The 26,629-nt window shown below is 56.2% G+C and overlaps 2 protein-coding genes across 5 annotated transcripts; both read left to right on the top strand.

The window, feature by feature from the left end:
* Positions 1-1,515: 1,515 nt before the first annotated feature.
* WDR81 (WD repeat domain 81) lies at positions 1,516-13,097 on the top strand. 3 transcript variants are annotated; one of them, XM_070393145.1, is made up of 10 exons: positions 1,516-5,378; positions 6,089-6,196; positions 6,461-6,651; positions 6,776-6,966; positions 7,478-7,643; positions 7,722-7,881; positions 8,554-9,243; positions 9,852-9,997; positions 10,285-10,464; positions 11,879-13,097. In XM_070393145.1, the coding sequence occupies exons 1-10, from the start codon at positions 1,703-1,705 to the stop codon at positions 12,197-12,199; spliced, it is 5,829 nt and encodes a 1,942-aa protein (XP_070249246.1). In that variant the 5' UTR covers positions 1,516-1,702; the 3' UTR covers positions 12,200-13,097. The 3 variants fall into 3 exon arrangements, with proteins under 3 accessions (XP_070249246.1, XP_070249249.1, XP_070249248.1); XM_070393148.1 differs by lacking the exons at positions 10,285-10,464; positions 11,879-13,097 and having other exon boundaries at positions 8,554-9,200; positions 9,852-9,991; XM_070393147.1 differs by lacking the exons at positions 10,285-10,464; positions 11,879-13,097 and having other exon boundaries at positions 8,554-9,257; positions 9,852-9,991.
* On the top strand, positions 13,076-20,680 carry SERPINF2 (serpin family F member 2). Of its 2 annotated transcripts, none has more exons than XM_070393149.1 (10): positions 13,076-13,161; positions 15,355-15,421; positions 15,560-15,598; positions 15,697-15,759; positions 16,030-16,231; positions 16,721-16,864; positions 17,008-17,211; positions 17,672-17,814; positions 19,405-19,609; positions 20,180-20,680. In XM_070393149.1, the coding sequence occupies exons 2-10, from the start codon at positions 15,359-15,361 to the stop codon at positions 20,590-20,592; spliced, it is 1,476 nt and encodes a 491-aa protein (XP_070249250.1). In that variant the 5' UTR covers positions 13,076-13,161; positions 15,355-15,358; the 3' UTR covers positions 20,593-20,680. The 2 variants fall into 2 exon arrangements, with proteins under 2 accessions (XP_070249250.1, XP_070249251.1); XM_070393150.1 differs by lacking the exon at positions 13,076-13,161 and adding an exon at positions 13,950-14,023.
* The last annotated feature ends 5,949 nt before the right edge of the window (positions 20,681-26,629 follow it).

The raw sequence follows: 26,629 nt of genomic DNA, 5'->3' as shown, positions 1-26,629 counted from the left end.
CCTAAGGTGGTCATTCTCCTAATCCTAATGAGGATTAAACAAAACAAGGTATGTGAAGTGTTTAGTGTGGTGCCTGGATCCTAATCAGTGGTTGTAAGTTACTACTTATGACCCAGGTCCTATGACCAAGCACTTCAAGGGTTCCAGCTGCTCCTTCAAGAAAGAAGACACAGCAGCCCTGGCTGGGTGGTTCAGTTGGTTGGAGCGTGGACCTGTACACCAAAAGGTTTTGGGTTTGATTGACGGTCAGGGCACATACCTAGTTTTCGGGTTCAATCTCTGGTAGGGAGGCAGCCGATTAATGTTTCCCTCTCACATCCATGTTTATCTCTCTCTAAAAACAATCAGTGAAAACATATCCTTGGGTGAGGATTAAAAAAAGAGAGATGGAATCAGATTATAGCTGAGCCATTCCTGTCTCCTAATTTGGACTGCAGTTTTTCTTAAGTGACCTTAAGGAACCCTCTACACCTCTACACCAACTACTACACTCTCCTTCTGGGGTGAGGCTCAAAACACAGCCAGTGGTTTCACTGCAGACAATGGCCTTTCTGTCCTGCAAATGAGTCAGAACCAAGACCCCCTGGAGGAGTCATGGAGTTTTGGTGCCAGCAGTCTGGTTTTCGCTTACTGTCCTGTGCTGCACCTCCCCCCCACTGTGGTATCTGCAAGGCTCTGCCACAGCAAGCAGGCTGCTTGGCAAGGCAGAAGCTGATCTCAAACAGGAAGTCTTAGGGAACATTTCCTCCCCAAGAACTCCAGGCCTCTGAGCCTGGGCCACTTCTCTCCGGAAGGTCGCCCAGAATTAAAAAAAAAAAAAAAAAGGGCGGGGGGGGGGGGGGTAGGATGGAAGAGGGTTGGCAGTTGGGAGGACTCCGGGGCAGAAAGTCTGTGCATCAGCTTCTAAGTCTCCATTCTGCCACTTGGACAAACCTCTTTGATGGCTCTTGGTTAAAACCTGTAAAATATAAACAGTAATAACCGCCGTCCTCCCTAGATTCTGTGAGGCCAAATGGAATGTTACTGATTACACGTTTTGGAAAATTAAAAGTTCCTTCTTTTGGAAGCCAGTATGGAGGCGATGAAGGGACTTGATATCAAAAGTCGTCAAAAGTCCCTTTTATCTGTAAAACCGGGAGGGGCGATCAGTCCCCTAAAGGCTGGTCTCTCTGGATAAAGCCCTCCGTTAGATCTACGATCTGTGTTCGGGATGGTGCAGGAGGAAGCAGCGAGGGGAGGGCAAATCTCGTGGGCAGTTCAGCATCCCCCTCCTCTGCACTGTTGGGGCCCACTGGGGCCCTCTTCAGCTCCGGAGGAAGCAAAGCCGCCACCAGCTCTGAGCAGAGCGCTGGGCCGCGGGGCGGTGGCGCGGATGGTAGGCGGGGTCCCGCCCGCCCCTTTGCGCCACGTGCGGTTGTTTCCGAGTCGGGGCGATCACGTGAGCCGCATCAGCTGACCCGTCACGGCGGAGCCCGGTGCTGGCACCGCTCTGCCTCCTCCCTTGCGCGCCCGGAGCGCAGGACCCTGCGGAGGGGTAAGAGCGCCCCCGCCCTCCTCTCCTCGGTCCCGGGCCCACCCCAGCCACCTCCGCCCCAGCCCCCGTCCCTCGTCCATCCTTACTCCGCCTCTCTGGCACCCCGGAAGCTGTCCCGAGGAGGGCCGTGGCCTCAACCCCGCGTGGTCCCCAGGCGGCTGGGAGGGGATGGCCCTGGGGACCTGGGGACGGGAAGTCGCTCTTACCTCCGGGGTTGAGGGCTGGTCCCCGCCCCCAAGCCCTGACATGGAGGAGCTGCTCCAGAGCGTGGAGAGGGACCTGAACATCGATGCCCGCCAGCTGGCTCCAGCCCCTGGGGGCAAGCACGTGGTGGCCCTAGTGCCCGCGCGCTGGCTGGCCAGCCTCCGCGAGCGCCGTTCGCCCCCGGGACCATGCCCCCGGGCCGAGGGCCTGAGCGAAGCGGAAGTCAGGACTCTCCTGCAACGATCCGTGCAGAGGCTGCCCCCAGGCTGGACGCGAGTAGAGGTGCATGGGCTACGGAAACGGAGGCTGTCCTACCCGCTGGGTGGCGGCCTGTCCTTTGAGGAGGGTTCCTGCAGCCCGGACACCCTCAATCGCTTCATGCAGGATGTGGCTGCCCAGAATTATCGCAACCTATGGCGCCATGCGTATCATACCTATGGGCAGCCCTATAGTCATAGCCCTGCCCCCTCAACTGTCCCTGCCCTGGACTCAGTAAGACAAGCTCTGCAGAGGGTCTATGGTTGCTCCTTCCTGCCAGTGGGTGAAACTACCCAATGCCCAGCATATGCCAGAGATGGCCCCTGTCCCCCTCGGGGCAGCCCGGCCTGTCCCAGTCTATTGAGAGCTGAGGCCCTGCTGGAGTCGCCGGAGATGCTATATGTGGTGCACCCTTATGTGCAGTTCACCCTGCATGACGTGGTCACCTTCAGCCCTGCCAAGCTGACCAACAGCCAAGCCAAGGTGCTCTTCATTCTCTTTCGTGTGCTGAGGGCCATGGATGCCTGTCACCACCAGGGCCTGGCCTGTGGGGCCCTCTCTTTGCACCACATTGCTGTGGATGAGAAACTTTGCAGCGAGCTCCGGCTGGACCTGAGTGCTTATGAGAGACGGGAAGAGGATGAGAGTGAGGAGACCCCTGTAGCAAGGGACAGGGCAGGCACTGATTGTGAAGAGGAGGGTGGAGGGGGACCCGGGTGTCCTTCCTGCCAGGAGGAACTCAGGTGCCTTGTGCTCGACTGGGTCCACGGCCGCATCAGCAACTTCCACTACCTCATGCAGCTGAACCGATTGGCAGGTCGGCGGCAGGGGGACCCCAACTACCACCCGGTGTTGCCCTGGGTGGTGGACTTCACCACATCCCACGGGCGCTTCCGAGACCTGCGCAAGTCCAAGTTCCGCCTCAACAAGGGGGACAAGCAGCTGGACTTCACGTATGAGATGACGAGGCAGGCATTTGTAGCAGGTGGTGCCGGTGGCGGGGAGCCCCCCCACGTTCCTCATCACATCTCAGACGTGCTCTCTGACATCACGTACTATGTGTACAAGGCTCGGCGCACACCCCGGTCGGTGCTTTGTGGACACGTTCGGGCTCAGTGGGAGCCCAATGAGTACCCCGCCAGCATGGAGCGTATGCAGAACTGGACGCCGGACGAGTGTATCCCCGAATTTTACACCGATCCCTCCATCTTCTGCTCCATTCACCCTGACATGCCTGACCTGGATGTGCCAGCCTGGTGTGGCTCCAGCCAGGAGTTTGTGGCTGCCCACCGGCTGCTGCTGGAGAGCCGCGAGGTGTCCCAGGACCTGCACCACTGGATCGACCTGACCTTCGGCTACAAACTCCAGGGCAAGGAAGCTGTAAAGGAGAAGAATGTGTGTCTGCACCTGGTGGATGCCCACACGCACCTGACCAACTATGGTGTGGTGCAGCTCTTCGATCAGCCACACCCCCAGCGCCTGGCTGGGGCTCCTGCCCTAACCCCTGAGCCCCCACTCATCCCCAGGCTGTTGTTCCAGACCATCCAGGAGAGCACTGGCCGGGAGGACTTCCCGGGGCAGCTTGCAAATGGAGTGGGCAGGCTGGTTTTGGAGGCTACTCCCTGTGAGGCTGGCTGGGCCAGAGACAGACCGGTGGCGGGGGAAGACGACTTGGAGCAGGCCACGGAAGCTCTCGATTCCATCTCCCTTGCTGGGAAAGCAGGTGACCAGCTGGTTCCCTCCTCTTCCTCTGGTCAAGCTCCCCCAGGCCTCCTGTCTTTTTCAGTGGCCTCAGCCTCTCGACCAGGCCGCAGGAACAAAGCTGTTGGGACAGACCCCGGGGAAGGCGAGGAAGGGAAGATTCTTCTTCCGGAGGGCTTCAATCCCGTGCAGGCGCTGGAGGAGCTGGAGAAACTAGGCAACTTCCTGACCAAAGGTCTGGGGGGCCGGTTGGAGGTGCCCGAGCAGCCCCAGGTTCAGCCACCCGTGCAGCTGCGGGACCTCTTCCATCGGGACATGCAGGCGCTGGGTGTCCTATTGGCTGAGATGGTGTTTGCCACCAGGATCCGATCGCTGCAGCCTGATGCGCCTTTGTGGGTACGCTTTGAGGCTGCTCGGGGGCTCTGCACACGCCATCCCAAGGAGGTCCCCGTGTCTCTGCAGCCCATGCTGGACATGCTCCTGCAACTGAGTGGCCCTGAAGGCCCAGCCACAGCAGGGGATGGCAAGCTGGGCCCACTGTTTGAGTACCGACCTGTCTCCCAGGGATTGCCCCCACCCTCCCCGGCCCAGCTCCTCAGCCCCTTCAGCTCGGTGGTTCCCTTCCCTCCCTACTTCCCTGCATTGCACAAGTTCATCCTTCTGTACCAGGAGAGGCGCGTGGAGGACGAGGCTCAGGGGCGGGAACTGGTCTTTGCTCTGTGGCAGCAACTGGGTGCAGTGCTGAGTGACATCACCCCTGAGGGCCTGGAGATCCTGCTGCCCTTCGTGCTGTCACTCATGTCTGAGGAGCACACGGCTGTGTATACGGCCTGGTACCTATTTGAACCTGTTGCCAAGGCACTGGGCCCCAGAAATGCTAATAAGTACCTCCTGAAGCCTCTCATTGGTGCCTACGAGAGCCCCTGCCGGCTCCATGGCCGCTTCTACCTATACACTGACTGCTTCGTGGCCCAGCTGATCGTGCGGCTAGGCCTGCAGGCCTTTCTTGTCCACCTACTGCCCCACGTCCTGCAGGTGTTGGCTGGTGTGGAGGCCTCCCAGGAAGAAAGCAAGGGCCTGGCCGGGGCTGCCGAGGATGAGGAAAGCGGGCTCCCAGGGGCCAGGCCCAGCTCCTGTGCCTTTGGGGAGGAGATTCCGATGGATGGGGAGCCAGCTGCTGCTTCGTCAGGTCTGGGGCTCCCAGATTATACGTCTGGCGTCAGCTTCCACGACCAGGCGGACCTCTCGGAGACAGAGGACTTCCAGGCGGGGCTCTATGTGTCTGAGTCCCCGCAGCCCCAGGAGGCTGAGGCGGTGAGCCTGGGCCAGCTGAGTGACAAGAGCAGCACCAGCGAGACCTCCCTGGGCGAGGAGCAGGCTGCAGATGAAGGGGGAGCCCCTATGGACAAGAGCAGCCTCAGGTCAGGTGACAGCAGTCAGGACTTGAAGCAAAGCGAAGGCTCCGAGGAGGAGGAGGAGGAAGAGGAAGGCTGTGTGGTGTTGGAGGAGGGGGAGGAAGAGGGGGAGCAAGATGAAGTCACTGGGGCATCTGAGCTCACTCTCTCCAACACGGTGCTGTCCATGGATACGGTTGTGGCTGCTGGTGGTGGGGCAGATGGGGAGGACGAAGAGGAGCCGCTGACTGAGCGGTCGGAGGGCCAAGAACAGAAGATCCTTCTTGGTGAGTACTCGAGCCTGAGTTTGTAGGTCAGTTATCTGGTTTGCACTCAACATGTGTAGAGCATGTATTCTGCGCCAAGCAGTGGATCGAGCAGGTCTACACACACCATAGATGTGGGCCTGTCCTCCTGGAGCTCACACCTAGCAGAGGAGATGCCACGGTAAAGACAGTCTTATGTAAGCGTAAGCCCAAGTTAGGGTGGCGCTATCAAGAGTACAGCTGGGTGCTACAAGGGAATATAAAATGGGGCTGAGATCTAGTTTTCAGGGGTCAGAGAAGACTCTGAAAGTAGGGCCAGTTGGGGTTCAATGAGTAGGAAATAGCTAGGGAAAGATATCAGGGTCTGCAGTGGGAAGAGCATTCCATGCAGAGGGAATAGCATGTGCAGAGCTCAGAGGCTGTCATGGTTCTGTTAAAAATCAGTGAAAGGCCAGCATGATTCAACTGAGGGAGCGGAGGACAGAGGAGGGAGCAGAGATCAAACAGGGAGTCACTTAGGAACTGGAGAAGAGTCACTGAAAGGATAACCTGGGGCAGCCCTGAGGCCAGAGTCCCGTCGGCCACCTCTGCACTGCAGTGGTGCTGTGGGGCGACCAGGCTCAGGCCGGGCTTCGTGGCAGATTTGTAGCCAGCGTTGGCTAGGTGGGTGCCATGGGGTGGAGTGGTGAGCCACCATTATCTGATGAGCTCAGGTCTGCTCCTCCCTGCAGATACTGCCTGCAAGATGGTCCGCTGGCTGTCCGCCAAGCTTGGCCCAACGGTGGCCTCCCGCCACGTAGCCCGCAACCTGCTCCGCCTGCTGACATCATGTTACGTTGGTAAGACCTGTGGTCAGTGCTGGAGAGGAAACGTCCTCCAGGCCCTCTGTCCATCTCCAGCCCCCTCTAGGGGATCCTTCCCACTCCCACTGCAGACCACCTCCTGGGTCCTGGGTCCCAGTCTGTAAGCTTTCTTCCTTAGGGCATGGGGCAGACCGCAGGCTAGCGTGAGTGGGAGCGGCTACCACAGATTCTGGAAGGCCTCCTGCCCTCCTGCCCTCCTGCCCTCTGCCAGCACTCAAGCCTCTGGCCCTTCCTTGGCAGGGTCCACTCGGCAGCAGTTCACAGTGAGCAGTGGCGAGAGCCCCCCGCTGGGGGCCGGCAACATCTACCAGAAGAGACCGGTCCTGGGCGATATAGTGTCGGGGCCTGTGCTCAGCTGCCTCCTCCACATCGCCCATCTGTATGGGGAGCCCGTCCTCACCTACCAGTACCTGCCCTACATCAGCTACCTGGTCAGTGTCCGATTTGGCAGGCTGGGGGCTGAGGGTCTGAGGAGCCCGAGGGCTGACCTGGGATCTTTGGGGGTCTTAGGGAGTCTGTGGGGCAGCCTGGCCCTCATCGACTCTGTGTCCCTAGGTGGCCCCAGGTAGCACCTCAAGCCCCAGTCGACTGAACAGCCGTAAGGAGGCTGGGCTGCTGGCAGCGGTGACTCTGACCCAGAAGATCATTGTGTACCTCTCCGACACCACCCTCATGGACATCCTGCCCCGTATCAGCCACGAGGTCTTGCTGCCCGTACTCAGCTTCCTTACTTCCCTCGTCACAGGGTAGGCCCCTGCCCCATCCTGTGGGGGGAGCAGCCCAGCTGAGGGGCCGAGGGGGTGGGGACTGGGAAGCTTGGAGGAGAGTCCGCTGACACTGGGCTGGGCGTCCTAGGTCTGATCCCAGCTGTGTGACCCTGAGCAAGCCACACCTTTCTATGCCTCAGTTTCCTCTTCTGGCTTGGACCAGTTGGTCTTGTAGCACCTTTCACATACAGCTTTTTTTAAAAAAAAAATATTTTATTGATTTTTTCAGAAAGGAAGGGAGAGGGATAGAGAATTAGAAACATTGATGAGAGAGAAACATCAATCAGCTGCCTCCTGCACACCCCCTACTGGGGTTGTGCCCGCAACCAAGGTACATGCCCTTGACTGGAATCGAACCTGGGACCCTTGAGCCCGCATGCTGATGCTCTATCCACTGAGCCAAACCGGTTAGGGCCACTTACAGCTTTTGATAGATTCTGGGCAAGTCCCACAGTGTGGGGAGCTGGAGAGCTTAATAAGCTCTTTCCAGGTTCCCAAGTGGAGCCCAGGCCCGGACGGTCCTGTGTCTGAAAACCATCAGCCTCATCGCCCTCATCTGCCTTCGCATCGGACAGGAGATGGTCCAGCAGCACCTGAGCGAGCCTGTGGCCACCTTCTTCCAAGTCTTCTCTCAGCTGCATGAGCTGCGGCACCAGGTGGGTAGACCTACCTGGCTGGGGTGAGCTGGGCAGGGGCCGTGGACTCAGCTGACTCCCTGGGCTTCCTTCCCCCAGGATCTGGATCCCGTGGGCCACAGTGAGGGCCAGCTGCCAGAGGTGGCCTTCTCTGATGGACAGCAGCGGCTGGTGGACCCCGCCCTGCTGGAAGAGCTGCAGAAGGTGTTCACCTTGGAGATGGCGTACACCATCTACGTGCCTTTCTCCTGCCTATTGGGTACTGCCCCTCCCCTTTCCTCACACGGCCTCTGTGGCTATGTCTTTTTTCCTGGCAGGGCCCCATGCTCCCCCTGCCCTCAGAGTCAGTAGTGGGTGTTAAGCACAGATTTCTGGGTCAGAGCAAAGGAATTTGGCCTCAGACTTCAAGTCTCAATGTGACATAATAACAGGGACTGAGCGTTAGCCAGCAAGGTGGCACAGGAGTGACCTGGCGTCTCCCAGGGGGAGGTGGGGGGGATCAGGCTGACGTCCTGGTGTCTTTGGGAGCTGCCTGAGAGGAATGAGCAGCCCACCGGTTACTTAGGTTCCCGCACGGTACAGGCTGGACACTGCTGAGTGCCAACAGGTGTCATCTCCCTGCATAGGATGAACAGCCCTGTGGTCAGATAAGTTGTCATCCCTCCACTAACAGCTAAGCTCTGGGAGGGAGAGCATGACCTGTCTTGTTTGTTCTTCTACTTCTGTGCCCAGCACACATAGAAGATGCTCACGTGTACATAGCGAACGAATGAGTCCACGTTTTCCTGGGGAGCAGGTTGAGGCTCAGAAATGAAGATTCACTTGCTCAGAGTTGCACAGCCCTGTCCCCTCTGGTTCCCAAGCCCTCGGCTGGGTGGAGCAGCTACCTGTTACCTTCTCTAATCTTAGGACCACTTCCACTTCCATCCAGGTGACATCATCCAGAAAATCATTCCTAACCATGAGCTGGTGGGGGAGCTGGCAGGACTGTATTTGGAGAGCATCAGCCCGAGCAGTCGCAGCCCTGCCAGTGTGGAGCCCACCATGCCCAGCGCCGGCCTTGAGTCGGACCCCCAGGGTGGGAGCTGCTCCCAGGATGACGGCCACTCGGGGACCTTTGGGAGTGTCCTAGTCGGGAACCGCATCCAGATCCCTGACGACTCTCAGCCGGAGAGCTCCGGCCCCCTGGGCCTGATCTCCGGGATGGGCAGTGGGGGCCTCGGCAGCGAAAGCGAAGACAACGCACTGAAGCGGGAGCTGCCACGGAGTGCCCACGGGCTGAGCGGGAACTGGCTGGCATACTGGCAGTACGAGATCGGCGTGAGCCAGCAGGATGCCCACTTTCACTTCCACCAGATCCGCCTGCAGAGCTTCCCGGGCCACTCAGGGGCTGTCAAGTGCGTGGCACCCCTGAGCAGTGAGGACTTCTTCCTGAGTGGCAGCAAGGACCGCACCGTGCGCCTCTGGCCACTCTACAACTATGGGGACGGCACCAGCGAGACAGCCCCACGCCTCATCTACGCCCAGCACCGCAAGAGTGTCTTTTTTGTGGGCCAGCTGGAGGCCCCCCAGTATGTGGTGAGCTGTGATGGGGCTGTGCACATCTGGGACCCCTTCACAGGTGAGCGGGCCCAGGTGAGGTCTGTTCTGTTGCTGTCACCCTGTCCTCCGGTAGGCCTCTGGAATGGGGCTCCAGGGTGGAGTGGTTGGAGTGTGGTGCTGTGTGGTTTGGGGTGACCCAGTGAAGCCACACAGAGGAGCAGTTAGGCCTTGGAATCCATTAGACCTCAGTTTGAATCGGCCCTGACCACTTACTTGCTGAGTGATCTTTACTGCTGGAAGCATCAGTTTTTCCATCTGTAAAATGGGAATCAGAACAAATGGTTTAGCTTAACATAGGGGTTCGGCTTAAAATGTAGCATGAGCACATGTTTGATAAATGGTGGCTCGATTATTTTTTGGCATCAATGGAGGGAGAAATAAAGTTAAAAGGGGGGTTGGAGTAGCATTGAGGTAGACAGAGGTAGGTAGCATTAGTCGTTGCTTTGGGGATGGGAGTCTGGCCTGGCCATGAAAGAAGGAAGGTGGGAAGGTTGAGAAACACCTAGTATTTTCTGAGATCCCTGGGGATATGGGAGGCAGGTATGGGGTTGGTCGGGAAGATAAGAGGAGTTTGGGCTCTTCCATCAGCTGCTGGAACCCCAGATCCACTGCAGGTTTCTTTTCCAGGGAAGACCCTTCGCACGGTGGAGCCGTCGGACAGCCGGGTCCCGCTGACCGCCGTGGCTGTCATGCCTGCTCCCCACAGCAGCGTCACCATGGCCAGCTCTGACTCGACCCTGCGCTTTGTGGACAGTAGGAAGCCTGGCCTGCAGGTTAGGGATGACCAGTTGCCTGAGCCCGGGCCTGGGTGACTTCTGGCGGCAGGGAGGGATCCCCAAGAGAGAAGGCCAGGGCGTAGTTTCTCTTTGGAGACAGATCACCTATAGCAGCAAACCCTGGCGGGGGGGACGCTGATGGGGGAGCTCTCCCCTTGACTCGGGGGACAGAGACTCAGGCTTCCCAGGTGTGTGGGCTTAGGGCTGAGCAGGACCTCAGGGAGAGCGGCTTGGAGCAGGCAGAGCCGGCAGTGGCACCTCAGCTTGTCTCCCTCTGCCTGCAGCATGAGTTCCGCCTGGGTGGCGGGCTGAACCCTGGGCTGGTCCGCTCCCTGGCCGTGAGTCCCAGCGGCCGCAGCGTCGTGGCCGGCTTCTCCTCGGGCTTCATGGTGCTCCTGGACACCCGCACAGGCCTGGTTCTACGTGGCTGGCCTGCCCACGAAGGGGACATCCTGCAGATCAAGGTGACAGACCAGGGCCCTTTCCCCACCTCACTGCTCCGGGTCCCCACCTCTGTGTAGGGCCCACCCAGGACAGGCTCAAGCTGATCTTCCTGATACCTGCCCAAGGACAGGTGTAAGGGAGCATCGGGAGCCAGCTTCACTGTGGGGCCTTGGCAGGAGGCAGGCCACGGGGGCGGGCGCTGCGGGCCGAGCTGACCCTGCTGCTCCCTGGAGATGTTCTAATGAGTAACCCTTGTCCATATTTGTCTTGCTTGGAGGATCAGGGGTCGGGTCCTGTCCGTGACCCAATTCAGGTTAAATAAAGCTCAGCTGGGAGGCTGTTTACTGCCCCCAGACCACTGAGCAGAGTCCATGCCCCCTGCTGGGCTGCTCTGGTGGGGGCAGGGGCAGACCGGGCATGGGGATCCTGCCCCCACCCCGTTCTCAATCACGGACCTCAGGGAGGCACGGTGTGTGTGTGTGTGGGAGGAGGCGTGGAGGCACAGGGCTGCTTGTGGGAGGATTTTTCCTGGCAGCTGGGATTCCCTCCCCATCCTAAGTGGAGGCCAGGCCAGGGCACATGCACTGACGCTGCTGTGGGGACAGGCTGCCGGGCTCCCTTCAGACCCCCCTACCCCCCGCCCCAGGGGACCCTGGGCTGCAGATGCCTCTAAATTTTGACTTTCTAATCCTGACTTTCCAGGAGGGCTCTGGGGTTAGCCTGGTTTTAATCCTGGCTCAGTGACCTTGGTATGATTAGTTAACTTTCTTGAGCCTCAGCTTTTCTCTGTAAAATGGGAACAATGGCAGCATTTACCTCATAGAGTTGTTACAAAGATGAAACGTGGTAATGCGGTGTGCCTAACACAATGCCTAAACATAGTAAGTGCTCAAACTATAGTGATGACTAGGTTAATGATGCTGTAATCCTATATAATAAAAAGGTAATATGCAAATTGACCGAACGGCTAAACGACCGGTCACTATGATGTGCACTGACCACCAGGGGGCAGACGCTCAACGCAGGAGCTTCCCCATGGTGGTCAGTGCACTCCCACAGGGGGGTTGCTGCTCAGCCACAAGCCAGGCTGACAGCTGGTGAGAGCAGCGGCAGTGGCGGGAGCCTCTCCTGCCTCCGCAGCAGTGCTAAGGATGTCCATCAGTCGGACATCTCCCCAGGGCTCCCAGACTGCTAAAGAGCGCAGGCCGGGCTGAGGGACCTCCTCTCTCCCTCAGTGCACGAATGTCGTGCACCGAACCTCTAGTATATTCATACTAATTAACATGAACATAATGTGGGAAGATGGCAGCCCGTCAGCCGCTCAGAACATCCTGTCTTCCTGGGAGAGATCGTGGGTGGAAATGGGAAGACCCTGGAGCTGGGTGGGCCCACGGTAGCCCCAGGCCCTGCTGAGGCTCCCCTCTCCCTGAGCAGGCCGTGGAGGGCGGCGTCCTGGTCAGCTCCTCCTCCGACCATTCCTTGACCGTCTGGAAGGAGCTGGAGCAGAAGCCCACACACCACTACAAGTCGGCATCCGACCCAATCCACACCTTCGACCTGTACGGCAGCGAGGTGATCACCGGCACCGTGGCCAACAAGATCGGCGTCTGCTCCCTGCTGGAGCCGCCCTCCCAGGCCACCACCAAGCTCAGCTCAGAGAACTTCCGTGGCACACTCACCAGCCTGGCCTTGCTGCCCACCAAGCGCCACCTCCTGCTGGGCTCAGACAATGGGGTCATCCGCCTCCTGGCATAGGCTGATGTGGGAGCTGGCCAGGCCTGGGTAGGCAGATATCCTCCGGGAGTCCACCCCCTCACCCTTGTTTCCCCCTCCATGCAAGCCTCTGGCCCCATGCCCAGTGTAACCATGTGGCCTGCCAGCTAGGGCAGAGTGGGAGTCCGGGCTCCTGAGCCCCCAGAGCCACCAAGGTTGTCAGGGGTCTCGGTCATGACTTGGGGAGACTGCCCCTGGCCAGCAGGAAGCAAGAGCAGGAGCTGGAAAAGCATCGCTGCCCCTCTTCACCCCAGCTCTGCCCTCTGCATCCACATGGGGACAGGGGAGCTCAGGAAGAGGAAGAGAGACTGGCCCTGCCCACCTGCTTTCCAGCCAAGGCCCCCCACTTCCTGCTGGGCTCTCTGCCCCTGTCCCCCAAGGACAGAGAAGCTGCCCCAGTCCAGCACCCCATGGTGCTTGGGCTCCAGCCTCTATAGTCCAGGAATTAAGGGCCTTGGGCTGGGGTTTAAGTGTCCACGCAGCCAGGCCCTGCCCTGTGTGGGACCCGTAGGACAAGAAAGAGGTCAGGACCAGGGCAAAGAAGATGGACCGGTTAGCTGCTGCCTGCTGGGAGTGGCCCCAAGCTCGCCTGCTTACCCCTAACCACAGACAGTGTTTGTGCCTTGAACTGAGGAGGCAGCCCCTGAGCCCAGAACCCCTGCGAAGGGGTGAGATGCGGGGTACAAGACCCTGAAAGAAGGGCCAAGAAGAATTTCCTCTGTGCATCTCAGGTCTCCCCCAGGGAACAAGAAGATCCTGGGGTCCCCGGGTCCTCACATTGTGGAGCAGAGATGAGCTCTGGGACTGGGCCCCTGCTGCCTCCTCACTCTTTGCAATAGATGTAAATATGACCAATAAACCCTTTGGAAGCGCCTCGGAACGGAGTGAGGCTTTTCTTGACGGTGGTGTCAGGTGGGGAGAAGTGGAGCTTCCACAGCTTGCAGGTCAGTGAGGAGAGGGTGGGGCGTAGGGCAGATGGTGGAGGGCAGGCTGGCCATGGTTCTTCAGGTGGCATAGGGAATAGGGCGTCTGATTCCCGCAGCCCCGCGCCAGGTTCCAGAACCCTCACACTTGGGGAGGTAAAGCATTGCTCCTAGCGAGGCAGGGTGCTGAGAGAGGCTGCACCCCTCAGCATCTCGTTCCATCCCCTGCCTTCTGACCCAGGCTGAAGGCGGCCAATCAGGATCCTGGGCATGTAAGAGTGGGAATGGGCATCCTATCCTGGGTCCCCTACACAGGCTCCTGCAGCTCCCCCTTCCTCCCGTTGGGATGGGAGGCAGTTGTGGGGGAGAGGAAAGGAAGTGGGAACTGGATGTAACGGCCCAGCTCTGTGTCCTCGGGCAGGTGACATAGCCTCTCTGAGCCTGATGAAAGCAGGGATAATCCTCCACCTAATGGGGTCTCTGGAAGGCTCCTGCCCTTCCTGGATCTGCTCTCTAGATGAGGATAACCTCCTCCACTGTCCCCTGAACCTCCTTTCTCCAGGCTCAGGTGGGACCCAAATCCGTGTGCTTCCAGGTGGCTGTCTCAGGCTTAGAGGCCCTGGTGGGAAAGGGGCTTCCGGCCCCAATATCAATGTTTAATCGGATGTGCAGGTCAATATTTACCAGAGGAGAAAGCATCTGCACAGGGGTTGGCTGAGAGCAAAGGTCCTGGTGGGAGGGGAGGGCTGGGCTGGGCTGGCTGGAGCCGGAGTAGAGCGTGGGGAGCACCCAAGTGTCCCAGAGGGACATCGTGTGCAGCAGAGAGAAGCCTCAGAGGTAGGAGGGGGAGTGGTAGCGGCCTGCTCCTCCGGCAGGAGAGGAGGTAGGAGCTGCCCACTTGGCGAGGGGGTCTGGGCTAAATTTATCCAGGAGCCTGTGGTTTCCCAGGCTCCTGGGGTGATGAAAGGTGGGGGGTCCAGGGGAAGGCTCTCTGGGACTTGAAAAACGGGAGGTCATTTCATGCCAGGAAGATTCAAAAGTCCAGGTTGGGGATCAGAACCTCGGCCAAGGGCCCTGTGTGTGATGGGGGCGGACCCAGGGGTGGTAGAAGGGTCCCCCAGAAGGACTGGCCCTGAGATGGGGGTGGGGTGTGTGAGACCTGCTCCGAGGTTAGATCTAGACCTGTCCATCCCCTCCTGACAGCCTGGCTTCCCGGAGGCAGCCGGGGACAGTATTTCCCAAAAGTCCAAAGGTGGCTTTGGCCAGAGTCATTCATTGGGTTCTGCTGCTGGGTCAACAAGGTGGCTCTTGGGGCCACCCCACCACCCCTGCTGAGACCTCAGAGCCTCCCCGGCCTGCCACCCTTGTGGGCAAGGCCAAACCAGACCAGCCAGAAAAGGTGGGCCAGCTGGATAGGAGATGTGGGGAGGGAGCCCCAGGACGAGGCAGGGCTCTCAGAAGAGGGGCCGTGGGCTAGATGGCCAGCAGCCATTACTGAGTGCCCGGCCTTGCACTCCGGGCTCACAAACACTGTCTTTTTTTAAAAATATATATTTTATTGATTTTTTACAGAGAGGAAGGGAGAGGGATAGAGAGTTAGAAACATCGATGAGAGAGAAACATCAATCGGCTGCCTCCTGCACACTCCCTACTGGGTATGTGCCTGCAACCAAGGTACATGCCCTTGACCAGAATCGAACCTGGGACGCTTGAGTCCGCAGGCCTATGCTCTATCCACTGAGCCAAACCGATTAGGGCTCACAAACACTGTCTTATTTGGTCCTCACAATGCCCGGGGGAGGAGGTAGGGACCTGCGCCACCATTTTACAAGATGAGAAGCCCGGAGGGGTAAGGGAGATGTCCAGGGTCCTCTGGCAAGAGTCCGTCTGGATCCACACCCAGGTCTCACTCACAATGCCAGGCCTTGGAGAAGGAGGGCTTTCTTCGCTTTGATATTGTTTCCCCCATGAACCGAAACACCCCTCGGAGCTGAGAGCCACTGCTGATGTATTTTGGGGACTGTGTGCTGTAGCTGGCGTTGTCCTCTCGGCGATGATGGCTCGGACTCTGCCGGCCAGGGATCGTGTGGGTGGGATCCCATGGTGGTGTAGGGGCTTGGCTCAGCTGGCCAGTCAGCTCATTGGTGACAGTGTGTGTGTGTGTGTGTGTGTGGACGGGGGCAAGTTGGCAACCAAGCTTCCTGCCCCTCACAGGAACATGGCACTGCTCCGGGGGCTCCTGGTACTCAGCTTGTCCTGCCTGCAAGGGCCCTGCTCAGTGGTGAGTCTGGGCAGGAGTCTGGGTCTGGGTAGGGATGGGCGGTGGGTATGGAGGCCATAGGTCTGAGGGGGCAGAGAAGGGCAGGAGGGTTTGGCTCTGAGGGGGTTCCCCCTCCTCTCCTCATCCTTTTTTCAACAGTTCTCTCCAGCCAGCGCCGTGGAGCCCTTGAGCCAGCAGGTACTGGGAAGAGGGGCTGAGAGGCCGCCCCTGTGGCTCATGCAGGGTGGGGAACCTGTGGGAAGGATCCCTTTCCATGTGCTTCCTCCTTTCTTCAGATAGTGACCGGGCCCAGCCAGGAGAAGCTATCCCCACTTAGCTTCCTCAAGTTGGTCAACCAGGTACAACCAGGTGGGGCTGGGAAAAAGTGGGCGGGCCCGAGGGAGGGGGGGAACCACCAGCAGGGGTAAGGGGACTGGGGGTGTGGCCTTGAGACGGAGGGCTGAAGAGAGAGGGTGAGGGACCAGAGGAAGGCATCCAGTCCCCAGAATGTATCAGGCAGGCCTGGGACAAGGCCCTGCTGCCCATAGGCCCAGGGGCTGTGAAGCAGATCTTCAACACAGAACCGGAGCAACCCCTGGCCTCCGCTGATCCCCGCTATATCCCTGCAGGAGCCTGATGGCAAGACTGACTTGAAGGCGGCCTCAGGAGACTGCAATGAGGCCCCAAGCCCGGAGCAGACCCGCAGGCTGGCCAAGGCCATGATGGCCTTCACCACAGACCTATTCTCCCAGGTGGCCCAGAGTTCCACCCACCCCAACCTCGTCCTGTCGCCTCTGAGTGTGGCTCTGGCGCTGTCTCACCTGGCACTAGGTACTATGGCAGCACCTGTCCAGACCAGCAGAGCTAGGAGGCCAGTGGGAGCTCACTCCTTCAGAATGACTCCTCCAGCGGGGTCGCTGTGACATTTGGTAAACATGCAGACCCCTGGGTCCACTCAAGTCTCTGTGAATCAGATTCCCAGGAATTGGGCCCAAGGATCTGCTTCTGGTGACTTTTAGGCAAGAGTTTGATAGCTACAATGTCTCCATTGGACTGGAGGGTCTCTTGTGGGAAACTGGGGTTCAGAGAGGAAGGACAATTTTCATGAGGCGTGGTCACCCAGACTGTCAGCAGCAGACATGAAAGTAGAACTTGGGGGGGGGCGTCCTGTAACTCAGACCAGTTCAGTGGACATGAGGAGAGTGTGTGGTCCCATGGGCGCGCTCACCGTGGGTACTCAAGAGGGACTGGGGCGGGGGGACGGGGGCAGTGGTGGTGGGAAGAGCCCCAGCCTGGCCACAGCGATGCGGTCCCCTCCAGGTGCTCAGAACCAAACGCTGCAGAGGTTGCAGAAGGTGCTGCATGCAGACTCAGGGCCCTGCCTCCCCCACCTGCTGAGCCGCCTCTGCCAGGACCTGGGCCCTGGGGCATTCCGCATGGCTGCTAGGATGTACCTGCAGAAAGGTAGGTGCTGGTGGGAGGGAGCTCCCTAGCTAGGGCTGTGGGGGTGGACAGGGTGAGGGAGATGAGCTTGGCTTCAGCCAGTTGGGTCATTGTTGTCTGTGGAGCCTGAGCTCCGGGAACGACCGGCGGCCCCTTCTGTGTAGGATTTCCCATCAAAGAGGACTTCCTGGAACAGTCGGAACATCTCTTTGGCGCAAAGCCCATCAACCTGATGGGAAAGAAGGGGGATGACTTGGCAAACATCAACAACTGGGTGAAGGAGGCCACGGAGGGGAAGATTGAGGACTTCCTCTCGGAGATGGCAGATGACACCGTGCTGCTCCTCCTCAACGTCATCCATTTCCAGGGTGCGCTTCTCCGCTTCTCCGGTCCCCCAGCCTGGCAGCTCCTACCCCCGCCCTGTAGGCTGAGCAGGCGGTGCAGCCGTCACTCTTCCTCCTCAGGGCGGAGCCTCTGGGTTGTGGCTTGGGAGAGGGTAGGGGACAGGTAGTGGTGTGGCAGGGAGGGGGCCCAGGAACGGGATGGGGCTGCTGTGGAGAGAGTACCCTAGAAGGAACCCGGTCTGAAAAGACCCAGGGGGAGGTCCCTGGGAGCATGGCAGGGTATGGGGAAAGTGCACCCCCAGATTTTTAAAACTATAGAAAAGAGATCTCGGATCAACTGGGCATCAACTGGCACAGCACCCTCTGGGGTCTCGGCCCCCACCTTTTGTCCCTGGAATGGGTTCTGGGCGGGATGGGGAAGAGGCTGGTGGTATAGAACCCGCCCTGGTCCAGTCTATGTGGCCCTGCCCTCTGCCGGATGCAGGTTTCTGGAAGAGCAAGTTCGACCCGAGCCTCACCCAGAGAGGAACTTTCCACCTGGACGGGCAGTTCACGGTGCCGGTGGACATGATGCAGGCCCGCATGTACCCCCTGCGCTGGACCTTGCTGGAGCAGCCCTCGATACAGGTCACCCTTGATTGCCCAGGCCGGGCCTGGGTGCCGGGAGCGGGGCATGGAGTAGCAGGCTATGGAGCAGGCACAGGGCTGGGGAGGTGTGCCCTCACCTTCCTGTGGTTATGTCCCTGGGACGCGTGGGGATGAAAGGTTTCACTACGCCCCCACCGAGGGGGACTGAGGCTCCAGGCTCATTCATTCAACAAAACCATATTGGGCATTTGCTCTGTGCAGATACCGTCCTAGGCCTTGGCCGTTCAGTGGGACACAAGGGGGGCCCAGATCCCTGCTCTCAGGTGGGAAGACACAAAGTACACAAGTACACAAACACCAACAGGATAATGTCAGTTCGTGATAAGTGCTATGAAGGGAAAAAACCTTTCAAAGGTGACCTAGGAGTGGTATGTTAGACAGAGTGGTCAGGGAGGAGAGGGCATTGAGTTGAGACCCAGGTGATCTCTAGTCACGAGGGTTTTAGGACAAGGATCCATGGGTTGTGGGGCACCCCAGCAGCCATGGAGCCACTTGGAGCCTTAGCACCCCCAAGCCTGGGAGGTGTGACCTGAGCTCTCATGCAGTGTTGCTTAGAAGGGAGGATCTGATTGGGAGGCATTTGTCAGCATCCTGACAGAACATTCTGATTGGACAGAGTGAGGTGCCAGGCTATCAGGCATGCACGCCCTTGCTTCTAGTCTAAATGTGGTCCCCTTGGCTTAGGCACCGATTGCTGGGGCCTGTGGCTGAGATGGCAGCGTTGGGTGGTTTCACAAGGCCAGTAGGACACAGGCCACATCTGCTTCTGCAGCCCTCCAGTGGGGGCCTGTGGACGAGGCAGGCCCTTGGAGCAGCATCCCGGCTTCTCTCCAGTTCACCCTGAAAGGAGGGTGGTCTGGTTTACCGCCCACCAGATTTCATCCTGCTGCTCCTTCCCTCCAGGCTCTGTACTGCCCACACTTCCTTCCCCCTTGTCTCCATCCCTCGTTCTCCCTGACCTTCCAGTTCTCAGGCACTCGGCAGGCAGGCCAGGCAGCCAAATGCTGGGGGTCCTGCCACCCATCTGGGCCTGCTGAGAGCCTTGGAGTGAAAGCTGCAAGAAACCATCGAGACCAGGGGTTTTCCTATTTCTTTAGCTACAGAAACCCTGTTCACATGAAATCCTACCCCAAGTCGCAGGGCTGGGCAGGGTCACTGTTGAAGTGAGAGGGGTGGAGGGAGGACCATCCTTTGCAGCAACTGCTCTGCAGAACCTGGGCCAGTTTGGAAACCAGCCACCCAAGTGCACTGTATACATGGAGGAACTGAGAGGGGAACACAGGGGTTCTTCACCCCAAGGCACAGGGCTAGCAGGTGGTAGCGGGTGAAGACCTAGATCAACACCATTAACAAGCGTTATCCCTTTTGGTCACACGTCAACCTGCAATGTGGTAGGTAGTGTTGCTCCTCTTCACAGGGGAGTCACTGGAGGCTCGGGGAGGCTGAGCTCATACCTAAGGAGGATGGACTGGAACCCCGGTCCATCGGTCTCAGACCACATGCTGGCCCAGACCCACCTAGGTCTGGGTGCGTTCTGGTCCTCACGTTGTCTCCTTCCTTTGTCTCTAGGTGGCTCACTTCCCCTTTAAGAACAACATGAGCTTTGTGGTCATTGTGCCCACCTCCTTTGAGTGGAATGTGTCCCAGGTGCTGGCCAACCTGAGCTGGGACATCCTGCATCAGCCCTTGCTTTGGGAGCGGCCCACCAAGGTCCAGCTGCCTAAGCTGCACCTGAAATATCAGCTGGACCTGGTGGCCACCCTCAGCCAGCTGGGTAAGGAGGGGCCTGGGGCAGCCCCTGGGTGGATGAGGAGGAAGCCCCAGCTGGCAGGGGGTCGGGGCCAAAGCTAGCCTTGTGTTCTGGCCTTTTTTGAGGCTTAAGGAGGGTTTGATGTGAGTCCCGGGACTGTCTGTCCTAGGACGCGCTGGGTGGCCCAGGTATTGAGGACCTGCTCTGCCCCAGACAGTGTTGCAGAGAATCCCAGGTGGAGAGCCTGGGGTGGTAGGAGAGCCCTCCGTGTACAAAGAGCTCAGCCTAATGGAGTGGGCAGGTGAGGAGCCAGGACTTACAATTCAGCATCAGTAATAAGACAGAGGGCTTCTCTCTGTCCAGCTCACTCAGAACATTGAAAAGGCACCTGTCTGGGCTTTGGAGCCGGGGATCAGGGAAGGCTTCCTGGAGGAAGTAACCTTTAAGCTGAGACTTGAAGGTTAAGTGGGAATTAACCAGGCACCTGTGTTTCAAGGTGTTTCCTGGCCAGGATGCCAGACACCCTCCCAGGCAGGTGCAGGCAGCCTATGGGGCAGAAGGCACCTCTGAACAGCTACCTCTTGCCCTGGGCAGGCCTGCAGGAGCTATTTCAGAACCCGGACCTCAGTGGGATCTCCGACGAGAGCTTGGTGGTGTCCAGCGTCCAGCATCAGTCCACTTTGGAGCTCAGCGAGGCCGGCGTGGAGGCGGCCGCGGCCACCAGCTTGGCCATGTCCCGTATGTCCCTCTCCACCTTCAGCGTGAACCGCCCCTTCCTCTTCTTCATCCTCGAAGACACCACGAGCCTGCCCCTCTTTGTGGGCAGCGTGAGGAACCCCAACCCAGGTGCGCAGCGGGAGCACAAGGAGCAGCAGGATTCCCCCGACAGCAGGGACCTCTTCCCGGGCCTGAAAGACTTCGTCCGCGGTGACAAGCCCTTCGACCCTGACTTGAAACTGGAGCCCCTCTTCGAGGAGGATTACCCCCAATTTAGTAGCCCCAAGTGAGGGGCTGTGGGCTCCACCGTCCTGAGTCCCTGCCTGGGCCAGCTCTCAATTCATGTGACTCTTTCCAAACAGCTTTGTGGGATGAGGGGCGGGGGCCTGGGCGGGCAGGCCGGGGAGGAGGGGAGCCATTTTTTCTATCTCCTCGTGGGGAGTTTGGGGGAGGGTAGGGTGAGAGGAGGGGCAGCTGTGAACCCACTTTTGTCAGCAAGGTAGGTGGGTTATTCCTTAAGTCACCTTTGTTTACCAGAGGGCGGGGAGGAGGGACTGGATGCCCTGGCTGGGAGAGGAGAGCTGGGCCCGGGGGGGCTCAGGGGCAGAGCACGGTCCTGGGTTAGACACTGTGGGTCAGCCTTGTCCTGCTCTGCCTCTGCCATCACCTGCCCAAGGCCCATCAGCCTCCCCACTGGTCCTTAGTGATGCCCACACTGCCCGGACTCCCTTTCCTTCCTCTCTCCTCTTCCTCCTCTGCCTAGGGTCTCAGGGGCTGAGGGGGGTGGCATTAGCTCCTTAGGGCTCTTTTGTAAAGTTTTTGTAGTGATTTTTATGCTACCTGAATAAAGAATGAATGGGCTGCTTTGGTGTCACTGTTGTGGGCGTGGGGGCTGGAGGGAGGAGGGGAGGAGGCCACAGAGAGGCCAGACTGAGACTCGGCAGCCCTCTCTGTGCCACGTTTGGTCTCTGGCTGCTCTCCAGCCCTTCTCCACTGGGCAGTCCCCTCTGACCTCGCAGGGGTGGGGGGAGGGGTTGTGGGGGGCACCTCCAGGCCGCCTGGCTCTGCTCTCAGCCTGTTCTCTCCACAGGCCTCAGGCAGCCCGCAACAAGGGCTGCTCAGAATAGCACCAGCCTCCTGTTTGGGGAGAACAACTGGCAATTAGGGAGCTTGAGGAGTTTCTAATTACACGCTGGCCCCTCTGCCAGGAGCTGGCGCCCGCCAGCGGGGGGGGGGGACGGCTCCAGCTGGAGGCTGTCAGCGCCTGAGGATTTGAGGGAAGTGGCTGGGGGCACCTTGGCACAGGGCAGGGGTAGCATGGGTGTCCACGTGGGTGGGCCCTTGCCTGTGAGTGTAGGGTGTCCATGTGGCAGCAGCACCTGCAGCCCTGAAGGGCAGTGATTATAATCGAGGGATGGAATCCTGCTCCTCACAAACGAGCAGGGGGGGAGACAGGTAATGAATAACCAAGGGGAAGATCTGGAATGTCAGAGAGTGATTACCAGGAGAGCTGCGATGAGAAAGAAAGCGGAGAGTGAGACTTGAAGGGGTGAGGGGGCCACCGTGGAAATCCGGGGAAGAGCTTAAACCAGACCACGGCACCCCTCGATTAAAAGCCGCCCACAGTGTCCTGGCAGAGGAATAGCAAGTGCAGAGTTCCCGAGGTGGGAGCGCAGTTGGAAGGTTCCGGATGAGCAGGAGGTCCGTGGGCTGGAGTGGAGGGAGTGAGGAGGAAGGTTTGAATCTAGTCATCACCCTGAGGGTCACGGCCATTGCTGCCTAGGTTCTCCCACAGCTGCTCTGGCTGCTTTAATTGCATCCTTATTAAATGCCACGACTCCTGTGTGCCCAGCAGCCCACCCACCTCTGGGGGTGCAGTGACATGAGCAAGCAGACAAGATCCCTGCTCCTGCAGCCTAGAGCTGGTGGCAGAGCAGTCTAAACAATAAACATGCGAACATTTTGTGTTGAAATATAGCATGCAAAGAACACAAGTCATAACGGTACATAAGCTTAATGAATTTGTTTATGAACCAAATACCCCTGTTGCAACCAGCACCCAGATCAAGAAACAGTATTCAGCCTCCTGATTTCTTATTTTTTAAAAAACATCTTTTATTGGTTTCAGAGAGGAAGGGAGAGGGAGAGGGAGATAGAAACATCAATGATGAGAGAGAATCATTGATTGGCTGCCTCCTACAAGCCCCACACTGGGGATCGAGCCCACAACCTGGGCACGTGCCCTGACTGGGAATCGAACCGTGACCTCCTGGTTCATAGTTTGGCACTTAGCCACTGAGCCACGCTGGCCGGGCCCTCCTGACTTCTAATAGCATATTTGTCTTTCCTGGTTTTGGGTTTTACATAAATGAATCATACAGCCCGTGCTCTCTGTCTTGCTTCTTTCATTCAACCTCATGTTTGTGAATTCATCTGTGTTATTGTGGATGGCCATAATTCATTCACTGTGGAAGGCTTTTAATTGAGGGGTGCCACGGTCTGGTTTAAGCTCTAGAAGGCTCATTTGGCTGCGATGTGGAGGACAGATGATAGGGGGATGGATGCAGGAGTAGGGAGACTGGTCAGCAGAGTGCTGGCCGTGGAGGAAAGTGGCCAGAACTCAGCCATGTTTTGCAGGTAAATGTTATAGAATCTGTAAACAGATTGTGTGGGAGATGAGGGGAATGAAAGGCCAAGGGCGGTGGGGTTCATTCTCCAAGTTCCTGGAGTTTGTCTTGAGAAAATGGCTTTTTTTGTTGTTATTAATCCTCACATGAGGATATTTTTCCATTGATTTTAGATAGAGTGGAAGGAAGTTGGGGGGGGGGGAGGGAGAGAGAGAGAGAGAGAGAGAGAGAGAGACTTCGATTGGTTGCCTCCTGAATGGGGTGGGGATGGAACCTGCAACCCAGGTACATGCCCTTGACCGACCACTGAACCTGCGACCCTTCGGGGCGTGGGCCAACGCTCTAGCCACAGAGAAACACGGGCCAGGGCCAAGCCTCACACTTTGATAAAGGCTGTGGAATGAGCCTTCAGGAGAGGGGCTACCTGCAAGAGCAGCCCTTGAACAACACCGGAGGGGCCTCTTCTGTAGTAGGAGAGGGGAGCACCCCTGTCATGGTCATTGGAGGAGAGAGAAGTAATTGGGACATATGGAAAGGTGTAATGAATTGCATAATGCCGCTGCTCAGCTCGAAAAATATTCTCAGTATAGTGACAGGCTTACAGTCCCTTCCCCCAATCCTTCCCCTGCCCCCATAACCATCATCCTGAATTTGGTTTTCATTTTCATGCATTTTTAAACTTTCACTACCTGAGTTTTTATCTATTAGTGCTCTACGGTATCATCTTGTGTGTGTTTTTAGCCTTACATAAAGGTATCATCCTGTTTGCATTCTCCTGTAATTTGTATCACTCCACATGGTGAGATAAATTTGTGTTGATTTAAATGGCTTCCCTCGATTTTTTTCTCAGGCTGTAGACTTTGACACCCTTTATTTAGTCTCCTGCTGATGGACATGCAGGGAGCTCCCTTTTTTTTTTTTTTTTTTTTTTTGCCTCTACAAATCCTGCTTCTAGAACAGGGGTCCTCAAACTTTTTAAACAGGGGGCCAGTTCACTGTCCTTCAGACTGTTGGAGGGCCGGACTATAGTTTAAAAAAAAACTATGGCCAAAACCGGTTTGGCTCAGTGGATAGAGCGTCGGCCTGTGGACTGAAAGGTCCCGGGTTCGATTCCGGTCAAGGGCATGTACCTGGGTTGCGGGCACATCCCCTGTGGGAGATGTGCAGGAGGCAGCTGGTCGATGTTTCTCTCCCATCGATGTTTCTAACTATCTATCTCGCTCCCTTCCTCTCTGTAAAAAATCAATAAAATATATTTAAAAAAAAAATTCTTTAAAAAAAAACAAACTATGAACAAATTCTTATGCACACTGCACATATCTTATTTTGAAGTAAAAAAACAAAACGGGAACAAATACAATATTTGTATTTGCATGTGGCTCACGGGCCATAGTTTGAGGACCCCTGTTCTAGGACATTCTTTACATACTTCGTTGTGCACATATGTGGAGTGTTTTCAGCTCACATACTTAGGAGTGGAATTACTGAGTTGTGGGTTTGGGTTTACCTACCTTTGTCTGCCAGGGCTGCCACATACGGTTATGCACAACTTTGCCATCTGTTTCAGATTGTTTTTTCAAACTGCTTGTATCGCCAGCAGGGCGTACGAGATCCTGGCCAGCACTTGTTTTTGTTAGATGTTTAAATGTTGCCCATCTGATGAGTGTGAAGCACACTCATCAATTATGGTTTTAACTTGCATTCCCCTGATTACTGGTGAGGACAAAACATCTTTTAGGATTTGTCTTCTGTGAATTACCTGGCCCTATTTTTCTGTTGAATTGTTTTTCTTATTGATTTGTAATTCTTCCTAAATCACAGTGATTTCTTTTTATCAGTTATCTGTGTTACAAACATTTTCTCCCAGTGTGAGGCTTGTTTTTCATTTTGTTTTATGGTACTTTTTCATGAAAACTAGTTCTTAATGTTATTGCCAAATTTATCAATCTTTTACCATTTGCGCTTCTTTTGGTGTATATTGTCTTTTTTTAAAAAAATCTTTCCTACCCAGAGATCACAAAGATAATCCATCTATACATTTTTCTGAAACATTTACAATTTTTCCTGTTGTATATGTCTGTTTGTGTTTGCTATATATATATACATATATATATATATATATATATATATATATATGTTTTTTATTGATTTCAGAGAGGAAGGGAGAGGGAGAGAGAGATAGAAACATCAATGATGAGAATCATTGATTGGCTGCCTCCTGCACACCCCCTACTGGGGACCAAGCCTGCAACTCAGGCATGTGCCCTTGACTGGAATCGAACTTGGGACCCTTTAGTCCGCAGGCCGACACTCTATCCACCGAGCCAAACTGTCCTTTTGTGTTCGCTTTTTAAAGCACCAAAACTATCTCTGAAAGGATACATGGGAATGAGATTAACATCCGCTGTCTCCAGGCAGTAGAGTTCATGACTGAAGATCAGAGAGAGAGGAAGATTTTTTTCACTGCATACTTTTTGTGGCTTTTGAGTTTTGAACCATGTAAACATTAAGATCTATTCAAAATTACATAAATAAATTAAATAGAAATTCATTTAAAAGTGTTCTGTAAAACCAGAGATGGTTTTTCACATTTAAATATCTAATGTACCTAGAGTTCATTTTTGTGTACGGTGTGAGACAGGGATCCAATTTTAAGTTGTCTACTCAGACAGTCATGTCCTTCCTACCAGTCTTCTTCTTTTTTTAATTTATTTTTTTAAAATATATTTTTATTGATTTCAGAGAGAAAGGGAAAGGAAGAGAGAGATAGACACATCAATTATGAAAGAGAATCAGTGATTGGCTGCCTCCTGCAAGCCCCCCACTGGGGATCGAGCCTGCAACCCAGGCATGTGCCCTTGACTGGAATCGAACCCGGGACCTTTCAGTTCACAGGCCAACGCTCTCTCCACTGAGCCAAACCAGCCAGGGCCTTCTTTTTTTTAAATATAAAAAATAGAGAGGGAGAGAGAGACAGAAACATCAATGATGAGAGAGAACCATTGATCGGGAGCCTCCTGCATGCCCCTGCAGTGGGGATCGAGCCCGAAACCCGGGCATGTTCCCTGACCGGAATTGAACTCAGGACCCTTGAGTCCACAGGCCAACGCTCTGTACACTGAGCCAAACCAACCAGGGCTTTTTTTTTTTTTTTAACTTCCTACTATTCTATGCTTAGCTTATTCTTATTCACTCTTCAAGATTCAGTTTAGATCCCTATATTCCAACTATGCTGCCACAATACCCCATAGAGCAGTGCTGTCCAATAGAAATACAATGCAAACCACATATGTAATTTAAGACTTTCTAGTAGACACATTAAAAAAGAAATAGGTGAAGTTAATTTTAACCCAATATGTGTAATCAGTATAAAATTATTGAGATGTTTACAATTGTTTTTTCATACTATGTATTCAAAATCTGGTGCGTATTTTACACTTACCGCAGATCACAGCTCAGACTAGCACATTCCAAGCGCTCATGGTCACTCTTGCTAGTGGCTTTTGTATTGGGCAACACAGCTATAAGGCTACTATCGCAGAATGTGTTGCATTATATTGAAATGATCTCTTCTCATATCAGCCTCTGTTATCAGCCAGGAAGTTTCTGGAGGGTGGGCCCTGAGTCTAATTCATCTCTGTATTCCTCCATGTACCCAGCTAGTGTTGAGGTACTCAACTTTTTGTTGAATGGAGTGAAC

The sequence above is a fragment of the Myotis yumanensis genome, unplaced genomic scaffold, assembly GCF_028538775.1.
Source record: "Myotis yumanensis isolate MYYU_CA2020_CCGP unplaced genomic scaffold, mMyoYum1.0.hap1 SCAF_16, whole genome shotgun sequence".
Classification (NCBI taxonomy): domain Eukaryota; kingdom Metazoa; phylum Chordata; class Mammalia; order Chiroptera; family Vespertilionidae; genus Myotis; species Myotis yumanensis.
The sequence above is the reverse complement of the archived record's forward strand: the minus strand, read 5'-3'. Positions and strand labels throughout refer to the sequence as shown.

Coding starts and splice junctions, on each gene's coding strand:
- SERPINF2 (XM_070393149.1), top strand. CDS start 15,359: ATGGCACTGCTCCGGGGGCTCCTGGTACTCAGCTTGTCCTGCCTGCAA. Junction 17,212..17,671: donor CAACGTCATCCATTTCCAGG/GTGCGCTTCTCC, acceptor TGCCGGATGCAG/GTTTCTGGAAGAGCAAGTTC. Junction 17,815..19,404: donor TGGAGCAGCCCTCGATACAG/GTCACCCTTGAT, acceptor CTTTGTCTCTAG/GTGGCTCACTTCCCCTTTAA.
- WDR81 (XM_070393145.1), top strand. CDS start 1,703: ATGGCCCTGGGGACCTGGGGACGGGAAGTCGCTCTTACCTCCGGGGTT. Junction 7,644..7,721: donor TGCATGAGCTGCGGCACCAG/GTGGGTAGACCT, acceptor TCCTTCCCCCAG/GATCTGGATCCCGTGGGCCA. Junction 10,465..11,878: donor GGGACATCCTGCAGATCAAG/GTGACAGACCAG, acceptor CTCCCTGAGCAG/GCCGTGGAGGGCGGCGTCCT.